This window comes from Mauremys mutica, chromosome 5, assembly GCF_020497125.1.
Source record: "Mauremys mutica isolate MM-2020 ecotype Southern chromosome 5, ASM2049712v1, whole genome shotgun sequence".
In the NCBI taxonomy this organism is placed as follows: Eukaryota; Metazoa; Chordata; order Testudines; family Geoemydidae; genus Mauremys; species Mauremys mutica.
The window spans coordinates 126,443,724-126,455,989 of record NC_059076.1 but is presented as its reverse complement, the minus strand read 5'-3'; the positions used below and the strand labels follow the sequence as shown (position 1 = coordinate 126,455,989).

The window sequence follows — 12,266 nt, the reverse complement described above, 5'->3', positions numbered from 1 at the left end:
TAATAACCTCATGACCCCCTGAGGGGTGGGTCCCAACTTCCAGCTTGAGAATCCCTGGACTATCGTGTCCCAGTCTGAAAACCTTGTAGACCACTACCATCCAATAGACAGTATTGTTGGCTGACATCTTTTCAATGGCCTGAATAGTCAAGTCTGAAAATCCAGTAATCTGCAAGTGCAGGGTTTCATATTTGCATGTAAATTGTTATTGTATAGTCTAATGGCACAAATGAGCTTGCCAAAGATTGGTGGCTCATTGTAAATTCTTCAAATACTCATTCATGCAAAGCTTTTTCCCTGCTTTTGGTATGTCAGCAAAACCAATGCTTGTCACTAGAATCCTGCTCCTATATTTAACTGATATTATAGTGCTGTTGAAAGGAACAGAGTGGCAACTAATTCTGTGATGCTACTGACGTTGGTGTGTCTTCCCCCTGTATCCAGCTGTCATGGAGGGAAGTCCCGCACCCAACCTACTTCCTCCAAATTAACTAACTTTTTTAAATTCTGTGTAGTGGGATCACACTTTCCACATGTCCTCATATGGATTAACTAGTAGCACTACAGAAGCATTTTTAAATAATCCCTGCTTTAGGAGCATGAAAGCATTGAGAACCAGCATCACCCATGCTATAAACATAGTTCCACATTGAATTGCTTCAGCCATTTAGGAAGTGGAAAAACAGGCACCAATAGTAGGTATGTTGAAGGCTGTATCTTCTATTTACTTGTAAAGAGAACTTACAAAAGTTGTGCAACAGTCTAACAGACTACAGTCTACATTTTAGACACGGCCTGGAAAGTTAAGGAAACAATATAATGTAGCTGACCCTTCAAAATCTAAGAGAGATGCCTCTTTAGGATGCCTTGTTCCAAGTCTTTATTGCATTTACAGAATTTGAGCATTTGCAATGGAACTCCTGTTCAACACAGCTCCAGAGGTGCTATGACTCCTGTGACTGCAATTTCATGATATGAATGTGTGCTGCAGTTTGTTCTTGACTCACTAATTCTTTGTCTTCTTAACAGGCAAAAGAAAATGATGAACTAACAAAAATCTGTGACGACTTGATTTTAAAGATGGAAAAAATCTAATATTTGGACTGTTGTACATATGTTCACTTTCAGATTAATTCTGTCCTCTTTTCTGTGTGTGTGTTCAGTGACTTTTAATTATGTATGTTGAAAGTAATAAATAGTAATAAAAATAATAGATTTCACGGGCACTTGTTCTTTCACATAATGTTGCTGTATATTGGCTATGAATGTGGAGTGTCTGCCTAATTTAGAAACTCACTAGAATGAGTAGGTTCACCATGTCTATGAAAAGACAGTTGAATAAATGAGCAAGTGTAAGTTTCACTCAAATTTTGTAAATAAAATAAATTTGGACACTCATGGCTCTTAATCCCTTAGTCGTGGCAATCTCCTCAGGAACTCTGGACTAAAGGTCTCAATGTCCCACTGGCTACACCAACCCACTGTTTGCCTTGCAGTTAACAAGATGTGCACCCCAAATACCCCTGAAGCATTCCCCTATGATATCCAGCCCCTGACACTGATTACTTACAGAAATCCCACATACTTTGCCCCCAAAGGAGCAGCATACCCCAGTTTTACCTTAAATCGCCAGTCCTGTCTTAATCAGCACTTGTAATAAAACAAAAGGTTTATTTAAGAGAGAATAAGGATTTCTCTAGAAATCAGTGACAGAAAAATATAATTACAATACAAAAGTCATAAAACCCAGACTAAGGCCTGAATTTCCTAATAGGAAAGTTAACTATCTAAGTAGGCCTCCCCCACCATGTTCATCCTACAGAGCTGGCTAGTTTAACAGGAACCACGATCCAGTTTTTCATGGAAAAAGCCCAGATCAACAAGATGCGTTCTGATTCATTGGATCCAAAATGCCTTTTCTCCATCTCATGTTATACTCTAACCGTTTCTTACCTTTATTCATAGGGTCATCCCTTGTCCGTTTTAATGTTTCAATTGGGGTTTTTTTTGAGGGTTTCCTGTTGATGGGACAATGGTAGACAGTTGAGCATTACATTACATCACTGGCTAACCAGTGCCAACTCCCTCTGGTATAAGTAGGCTATCACTAAGTAATTGATTACATCTCTTAACCTTAAGGGCATAAACTTCAATATAGTTACATTATCCCTTAAATTGCCCCTTCCCATCATGCCAGGATAATTAACATTGAGAAGTTGCAAGCTTTCAGTAGAGATCTTACACATGTCATTTTATGGACACTAAGCCATGTATTTGACATGAGTTTGTCAGGTCTGAGAGGAGAGTTGTTTGCAAAGAACAGGGGACCCTTGATCAAGGAGCTGTTGTGACACAACCTAAAGTAAAGGCATTCGAGATTCAGTTCTTTAAAACCACAGCTCCTGTTTTGAAATGTGGCTCAAGGCCCTCCAGTGTTTCCTATTACATTCAGCACTGGCAGGAGGAATTTTGCCACTCATGCAACTTTAGGTACAACATAAGCATCACACTGCAGGGGCAAGCACTAATCAGTCCATGCTAAGGCAGCTTTGATCTCTCTCCCTCCCTACAGCCCTGTATTAATCGCTCCCTGTTCAGACTGCTTTACTACCCATTTTGTTTTCCTTACTTAAATTAATTTAGTGTTCATAAAAGTGACAGACTCATATAATTCACAGAACAGGTACCTCACATACAGCAAAAATTTCCCATACTTTCCTCTGCCTGTTTCAGCTTTAGCCAGCAGGGATAGCTGGAGAATATTGACTTTTGGTCTGATTTGCAGTGGATTTAACTAGCTAGCCTTGTAGTGGAAAGCTCTCTACTCTATCAATGGTCTTAAGATATATTGCTCCCTGGGATTTTTCTTTTAATATTATTTCCATTAAACATTTTTGAGGAACTAGTTACTGTGATGAATCTTCATGGATTCTATGATTTTTCTAAAAATGACTGCAGTGCCACACGTTTCCACAAGATGTAGCTGCTGCCCTTTTAAATAGGTTATATTTTATCTGTAATAATGTAAGGAAACTATACCTAGTCAGTTCTCTTTACACATGCAATACATTGGATCTCCTCTTTTCTTCAGACACTCATGAATTAAAGATTAATTGTTCTAATGAAGGTTTTTACATGATGAGCAAACAGGCAAAGGGAAATATATCTACTGGTAATATATCTATTCAAGGCTCCCTCTGTTATAATTAGGGTTGACAGATTTTTGTTTTATTAGAAACAGTCACTTTCACTGTACAGACAAAGTGATGAAAAAATATTCCATTGATAATTAAAATTTACAGATATGCAGTGTAAGAAAAATGCTGCTTAAGAACTTAGTTTAAGAATATTTAGTTTGTCAAAATGTCAAAAAATACAATGTTAATTATAGAGCACTCACTTTTTGAATGTAAACATTTATTGACAATTATTGTCTGCCCCCATAATTTCTCATAATGGACAATGTAAATTGCTAAAAATAAAGCTTAAGTCATAATTTTGTGCAACTGAAAATTTAAATCAACATTAACAATTGTGTAAAATAAACATGAATTTTGACTAGGAACTTAGAAAATGCCACTTTTGGGAAGTGATTGATGGGATAGTACAGTATATACAGAGGAAGAAATAAAGCCTGAATGTTGCACTGTCTTAGCTCTCTCTTTGTATTCTTGAACACCCTGGATAGTGGAAAATATAAGAAACCTTGGAGATACAGTCCAAAAGATAAGCAGAACATAACCTGCGCCCATGTCACTTTGCAGTGTGATCCTGTCAGCTCTTACAGCATTGAGCTGTACCAATATTTAAATGGAGAACTCTAAGGATCCTGGCTACCAAAGGAAGTGGGGTTAGTGATTTGGCAGATGGTACTTGACTGAGTTGTTAAACCCTGGTTTTGACAGCTTGAGATCATTAAAGATGCCACAAAAGTTAGCATTAGGAGCATTAAATCTGGCGCTATAACTAAATTTCAATTCAGATAACTATATTCTGCCTGCCAAAAATTCTCCCGGTAGTTGCAGTGGGGTTACGTGATCACATTCTAAACCAGTGTCTGCTGCTAATTGCTGCCGGCTTCCATCTAAGTAGCTGTATTTTATTTGTGGGTGAAATGTAGCTCCCTTACTTAATTCATACAGGTGGTATGAGGCTTTATTTAAAGTACTTTTTGATCCTTGTATGAAAGATGCACTTGAAATGCAAGTATATGTATGCCTTTTCATGGAGCATTCTTTTTACTGCCTATGGATCCTCAAATCCTGAGCACCCCCTTATGGCAGAATTTATGCTGTTGACTCTGTACTATGTATAGGGGCTTGGATATGCATTTTAAAACACTTGACTATTATATTGGTGGGATATGATTGTTTTCATGCAATTTAAGAGGATTTTTTTTTAACTAAGTGGAAATGGGGGCTCCTAACATGGAGAGTGTACGGGTGCTATGGACAAAGGACACAGGACCTGACTGTTGTCACTTACAAACCAGGAGAAAGCCAACAGAATTACAGTGATATAAAACCACCTGAGAGAAGAATCAAACTATTTTTTGATCTCGATTCTGTAGACGTTGGGGCCTACAGCTTCAAAAATACTTATGTGCCTAAGTCCATTAGTGACTATTGCTATTCTCAAAACTGCTACTCAGCAGCCACTGGTTAGCATTTGCAAAGCCACTTAGGTTGATGCTGCCCCACAGCTAACATGCTGCTTAGAGCTGTATCTCAAACCCAAGTCCTGGAGACCCCGAACTGGGATGCTCAAATTAGGCGTTCCCTCACCAGTCTCACCAGCAGGGTCTGTGCAGCTGAGATTTCCTTGGCGTGGAGGACAGTTATAGCTGTGGGAAACTGAAGTATTGCAGTGCTGTATCAGACTGAGTTCACATCCATCCATATATATATATTTTAAAAAGGCTGCCTTTTTAACCTTGTACTCTATATCTGAATAGTAGTCATGACTGGAGAACAGGTACTGAAGGGTATGTGCTGTTTAGGAAAGACAGAAATAAAGGCAAAGGTGGTGGAGTAGCATTGTATATCAATGGTGAGGTAGACTGTAAAGAAATAAGTGATAGAATGGATAAGACAGAGTCTGTCTGGGCAAAAATCACATTGGGAAAGAAAGCTGCTAGAGCCTTCCCTTAGATCGTGCTTGGGATGTGCTATAGACCACTGGGATCTGATTTGGATATGGATAGAGACCTCTTTAAATGTTTTAATGAAGTAAATACTAATGGGAATTGTGTGATCATGGGAGACTTTAACTTCCCAGATATAGACTGGAGGACAAGTGCTAGTAATAATAATAGGGCTCAGATTTTCCTGGATGCGATAGCTGATGAATTCCTTCACCAAGTAGTTGAAGAACCAACAAGAGGGGATGCCATTTTAGATTTGGTTTTGGTGAGTAGTGAAGACCTCATAGAAGAAATGGTTGTAGGGGACAACCTTGGTTTGAGTGATCATAAGCTAATTCAGTTCAAACTAGATGGAAGGATAAACAAAAATAGATCTGGGACTAGGGTCTTTTATTTCAAAAGGGCTAACTTTAAAAAATTAAGGAAATTAGTTAGGGAAGTGGATTGGACTGAAAAACTTGTGGATCTAAACACGGAGGAGGCTTGGAATTACTTCAAGTCAAAGTTGCAGAAACTATCAGAAGCCTGCAACCCAAGAAAGGGGAAAAAATTCATAGGCAGGAGTTGTAGACCAAGCTGGATGAGCAAGCATCTCAGAGAGGTGATTAAGAAAACATGCCTTGTAATGGTAGACTCAAGAAGAAAAATCTATTTAGCTGAAGAAAGAGAAGTTTAAAAGGTGACTTTTACTGTCTGTAAGTACCAACATGGGGAACAAATATTTAATAGTGGGCTCTTCAGTCTAGCAGCGGAAAGTGTAACAGTCCAATGGCTGGAAGTTGAAGGTAGACAAATCCAGTCTGGAAATAAGATGTACGTTTTTAATGGTGTGAGTAATTAACCGTTGGAACAATGTATCCAGGGTAGTAGTAGATTCTCCATCAATGACCATGTTTAAATCCAGATTGGATGTTTTTCTAAAAGATCTGCTGTAGGAATTATTTTTGGGAAGTTCTTTGGCCTGTATTATATAGTAGGTCGGGCTAAATGATCACAATGGTCCCTTCTAGCCTTAGAATCCACAAAACTTCTCTAAGTTAGATAAGGCCTCTACGAGCGGAATTTGTTCCATCAGCATTGTGTGCTTTAGGCAATCTGTAACCATCTCTTGCCCTTGTGTGAAACTACTGTCCATTCAATTAAAACCTGCGCTCGCAGTTATATTTAGTTTCTTAACCTTTTACTGAAGATAGTTTACTGATACCTTATATCTTGGCAGCAAAACAAGTAATTACTTCAGACTGCATCTTTCACATCAAGTGCTGTGATTCAAGCCCAATAAATATGGAGGCAGTTACAGATCTATTTAGAGGTGAGTTACTTTTTGTGAGTCTTAAAATGGATTAATTAATACAATCTGCAACTTGCTTTAGCTTTGACTGCTAACAAGAAAAAAATGAAGGCCCCTGGAAGGAGCATTAGATCGAGAATATAATGGGAAATAAACTGGGCTGGCCAAACAAAGGGCTCTAGGACTTTGGCCCAGGTACTCAATGACATTTAGGTGCCTTACTCCAATTGATATCAATGGGACTTGGATGTCCAAGTACCATTGAGGATCTGGACCTTTCTGCCTACTTAGGGCTGACACAGATAAATGGCCTGGAGGGGCTGGTGTCGGCAGACTCAACAATAGCACTGAAGTTTCAGCAATGAGCCTGTCTCTGGGCCCAGGAAGGTATGTTGGAAGGACCTCGAGTGTGCCCCCTTGTGGGCCATGGAAAAGTGAGGCAGGCATGCTAGTGGCTGCTCCCCGAGAACTCAAGGAGAGTTGTTGGCAGCATTCTAGCTAGTGGTGCTCTGTGGAAAAGACCCACTTGTGCACAGCACAGGACAAGTTAAAATGTAACGTCCTGTTTGTTTGATGTGATCTACACAAGACAGACCGAACAGACCACAGATACACACCGACTTCCTTAGGGGGGCAGCCAAAGGTCATTTATTGACTTTGGTTGTGAAACTGTACACGCTGTTGATGTGCTTGCATCCCAGTGCGAAAGCCAAGGGGGAAGGACAGCACCAAGTGAGAGCCAATGTCACCACACCTGTGCATGTGAACAAGATGGGCCAATCGCTGCTCTCACTTACTCAGGTGAAACCCTATTGAAGTCAGTCATAGCGGGAAACATGGCTCACTCTTTTATTGTCCTGCTGTATGTAACTTTGTCCCAAGCCATTCCCCTTTTCCCCAGGAGTAGCTTTTTACTGGATAATAGACCAATGGGACACATTTCACTGGATTTTTTGCATGGAAGCTGGAGTTATATTGATGCAATAGGCCTTACTCCATTGGAGATTTGTCCCAGTTCCATCCATCAGTGTTAGCTGCATGCATTCAGGCTCCTAGTGTAGACATGCTGTAAGTCATGATTGGCACAGGGACTGTTTGCTTGGGGTTTAAGTGGGAGTAAGATGCACTAGTGTAAACACTGGATTTGCCTGTTAACAGTAGGGGGGGTTACACTCATGGCTGTCATTTGTTCTAATCCCTGAAAAGACAAAGCCATAGTCATGGTCTGGAGAGAAAGGGATGGGAGAGGACACCTCACTTCCTGCTGCTTGAATACCGTATTCATCTGCTAGGAAAATATTACTTTTAATTATTATTATTAATTCCAAAGGAACCTTTAATCTCTTAGAAAGAAAATGGGCCAGATCCTCTGATGCAGTAAATTGTGCTGCTACACTGAAATAAAATGCTTATGTCAGCCAAAGAGCTGGCCTATGGAATGGCCAATAAACGGCTTCCCAGCCATTTCCTTCCTAAACAAAACAATGCAACAGGCCAATGTAATTGCAAGTTGTCTCTCTCCTTTATCTAGCTCTCCATAGCTTTTCAGACTGATCAATAATATACCACTCTTTACTGCCAGCTTTCCACTTAAAGCAATGTAGCAATGATCTCTCATGTACAAATAGAGCAGAGGAAGTTGAACAAGAAATCCTTTGGATTAGATCTGATATATAGCCAGTCAGTAGAGAAGACTGAATGACAGTGCAAACCTAAGAGAGGTTCAGAGAGCTTTAATGATGCGATGAAGGTAATACACTTCCTCTAGATTAAATATTACCTGGGAGAGAATACACAAAAGGGCAGTGAGGGTTTTGTTTCAAAAGATCTACCAGAGAGTGGATTGGGCCCATAAACTGTTAAATTCATGGAGCAAGGTTCATTTCTTCCTCTCTATTCTGTGCCAAGCTCACAGATCCTGATCAAAGCATACTGAAGTCACTGGGAACCTGCCGATTGACTTCAGTGAGTTTTGAGTACAACCCACTGTTGGCAAAGAACAAATAATCAATACTAACAATAATGAAGTCAGTATACATCTGTCTGTTAAAAAGACCAAGCTTCTGGGAACTGATCATACTCAGCAGTTCCCAGGAAGTGCATAGAACCTCAGCTCCATCCCTAAATTAGATACAGGCAGACAATACACAGTATTGCTGATCAAAAACATCCAGAAGTTAAGAGTCAGGCCCTCAAAATCATGAGATTTTAAAAAACTAATACATTTTGAGTTCTTTTCATTTCCCCGTCTGGTTTCTGGACCTTTAGAATTTACATTTACAAGATTTTCTCTGATGTCAGGAGCACTAGAAACTTTTATTTTTCAAATGACCAACAAGATTCTTTTTTAAACACATGATTCCATGTGCTGGGGCCTTATGCAAAACACCAACTATCACAAGAACTGGCAACACTGCAGAACCCATTGTCCCTGCCCCAAGTCCTTCTGCCCCAGAAAGGCACCCCAGCCCTTCATAGACTATGTCTGCACTAGAGAATATTAGCAAAAAAACCTCTCACTATGGCTACCAGCAGTCCACTTGCAGTGTAGGTAGGGTCCAGTGGCTCTGGCATTTTAATCACCATGACATTTAGACACAGCCATGTCTAGGCTAGAGTTCACTGGTGGGAAGTTTTTGCTAAAGACCCCTTGTGTAGATACGGACTTATGCTCTGTGTTGAAGCACAGAAAACCCTGTCTCTCCACCCCAGCATTAGTCATCAGAAATATCCCTGCATTGTTATGCACAATTCTAACACCTGACATTAGGGTGACTCAGGATAAGAACCTTGAATTCTTATGCAGTATCTTAGCACCTGTCATCCTGGCGCTCTGTGATATAAAATGTGCGGCTGAGCAGAGTGAAAATAAGTAGGTCCTTTCCACTGCTAATTTCTATTATTAGTTAATGTATTTCTGTCACTGCGGCACACATAGGAACCCCAGAGAAGGATCATTGTAGTAGGTGCTGAACAGGCATACAACAGAGAAGACATTCCATGCCATGGACAGCTCACCATCTATATGAGAGAGAGAATGCAAGAGATGGACAAAACAGACAAACGAGATCAGCATGGACTGGGAATCTAAGAAACATAACATGAAGAAAGTTTAGCAGGAAAGCAGAAGTCTCAACTACCCTCTAACCAGTGCCAGAAAGAGGTGAATTTTAACAGGGAGTTTTTCTCATGCTAACGGGATTCTATAAAATGACATTGATCTTTAGTCAAACATTGGATGTTTGAAGACCCACACCTGGGTTCTAAAATGCTCTCTATCTATCCGTAACTTGCCGAAAGACAGAGATCCAACAAGTGGATTTTGTTTCCTTTTTAATCCTAAGAAATCTCTCCTGACCAACTGCTGCAGAAAAGTTTGGGTTGTTGGGTGGGGGTTTTTTTGCAATGCAGAAAGGAAACAAGAAGCTTTTTCACCCCCTTTTTGCTGTCAAGTTTTTTCTCTTTGCAAAGAGGTTCTTTTCTCATGTGTACTGTGAGAGCCTACATACCAGAAAGTGATCGATCCTGCATAGTAAACTGTAGGTGACCTGAAAAAGTATAAAGTGTATTTTCTTGGCCATTCAAAAACATGCTACAAAATCTGTTTGTCTGTTTATTGTGCCTTATTTTCATTTGCCAAGGAACAGCATGTACACTTTTGCTTTTTCAAAGGATATTGTGTATGCTAATGACAAGGTACAGCTTGGTTCCAAGACACTGCCAAGTATCATTGCTCAACAGTGACAGAAATGTTCTCTCTTTCTTTCTTCCTTTCATTCTTCCGTTCCCTCGTGAATCCTGACTACACAAGCTCTGTGAATGCAACAGTAATCATGATAGCAGTACAGCCCTGCTGTGAAGACTAATGACACAGATACACTAGAGCTATAATTTGGGAATTTTCTTACTTGTTTATTTCTTATTGCGGTCTTTCCCTTGAGACGTGTTTCCCACATATATTTGAATCATGTTCTGGTATAGCTGTTGACACTTGTTTTTTACTTGTATAGCTAACATACTTGCTGTTGGGAGGAGTGCTATCATTTAGTCCATTTCTTAGCCCTGCATTGCGTGAAGCTGCCCTTCTGGGAACTCTGGGTGTGAACTATATTTTTAAACCTTCCATTTAAGTGACCTGATTTTTCAGGTGATTCTAGAAAGTGAATGATATCCGGGAGGAGGGAAATCCCATTCTTGTTATAATAGTGATGACTATCATTTGTAGCTTTCCTGGGATGAGCTCAAGCTTAATATTCTTCTCGCTAATTTCTTCTATGCAGTGGGACATCTTGGTGAGGATGGAAGCTGAGTTGCCGTCAGAGGAGATGTACAATTGTTACCTGGCACCTGAGGCAGTGGTGTTTTGTGATCTCTCTGAATGGTCGTGGGTAGATTAGAAGAGAAAGAGAGCGAGAACTGAACCTTGTGGGACTCCTTATGGAAGGGATATGTCTGACAAGCAGGGGGTGTCCTTGTGCCCCTTTGGCTCTGTCTGATAGGAATGAGGCTCCAGCATAGGACTGTCCCAAGCACTCCCATGAGATGGTGAGTGTGGGCAACCAGCACTGTGTGATCTCTAGTGCCGAAGGCAGCAGTGGGCACTCTAGTCACCTAGCTTCTTCCATAATTCCCTGGGGAACCACAATGGGGCAGCAGAATTCAGTGCTTTCCATCAGCAGTTCGTGGCAATATTCTTCTAGTTCGCCAGCCCCTGGCTCTATTAGGGAGACTGTTTTCTCTTCCAGGGTCTTCAGGAAGTTTTCATAGATTTCACCTGTTTATTCATATATCCATCTAAGATTTTCACACTGCCACCCATTACCATAAGTATCCGAGCACCTTTCATATAAACTCCATAACAGCAGCAAAATCCCTAGTGGGCTTCATTGAGTCTTCACCTTTTATGGGTTCAGAGTCCTGGTTGGGGGAGGTTTTTTGGGAGGTCGGTTGGGTTTGGGAGGGATTAGAGAATAAAAGCAGTGCTGGAATTGTGAGTGTCACTCATGGCAGACAGGCTGTCTCAAAGAGGAAGGTATTGCAACATTTTCTAAAGATGGTCAGACTCTGCATTCACCTGATCACCTCTGGAAGTTTGTTCCATAGCCAAATCTCCTTGACAGAGAATGCTTTATCCCCAGATCTCACATGCTTCAGTCCTGCTGTTTGTGATCTGCATTGCCACAGAGGAGTGCAGCTGTTATGATGAGTCATAGATTGAAATTTGGTCTTTGATGGGATTCATCATTTGCTTTGAGAATTAGGGTCAAGGCCATAAGTTGGTATTGGAAATTGACTGGGAGCTGGTGGAGGGCTTGAACATGGGCCTGATGTGCTTAAAATGGTCTAAGCCACAGACATAGGGGACAACAGCTTTCTGTCGCAGTAACAGCCCGTGCATCGTCTTCACATGCAGCTTCAGATATAGTGAATAATGGTAATCCAGCCTGGAGGTGGCAAATGCATGGGTCACTGTGGCCAGATCCTTGTCCACGCAGAAGGGATAAAGTTTCCCAGCAAGTTGGAGGTGAAAGAAGGCATTTTTGGAAACCAATGTTACTTGTTCATCCAAGCTTAGTGAGGGGTCAAACAGGACCCCAAGACTTCCCACCACTTTGATGAATGTGGGCTATATATCTTAAATGGAAGGTGGAGACAATGTCTTAGCCAGCTTTTCAAAGTGTTTCCTTTTCTAGCCAGCATCACCTTGGTCTTGCCTGGGTTCTGCTAGAGCCAGCTGCTCTTCATGCAAGAGCTAATTTCCTGTAGGCATTCTACCACAGTCAATGGCCCCTATCTTGAAAACTTCTCCATGGTGATGCAGGGGTTGTCTAT

At 40.8% G+C, this 12,266-nt stretch overlaps 1 protein-coding gene across 2 annotated transcripts in view; it reads left to right on the top strand.

Annotated features, from left to right (window-relative positions):
* Positions 1 to 1,211, top strand: part of TACC3 (transforming acidic coiled-coil containing protein 3) — a 30,770-nt gene extending 29,559 nt beyond the window's left edge. For both annotated transcript variants that reach the window (XM_045019891.1, XM_045019890.1), the window contains exon 16: positions 1,030 to 1,211. In XM_045019891.1, the coding sequence (XP_044875826.1) occupies positions 1,030 to 1,095 (66 nt within the window). In that variant the 3' untranslated portion in view covers positions 1,096 to 1,211. The remainder of the gene's footprint in view (positions 1 to 1,029) is intronic.
* Positions 1,212 to 12,266: the final 11,055 nt, after the last annotated feature.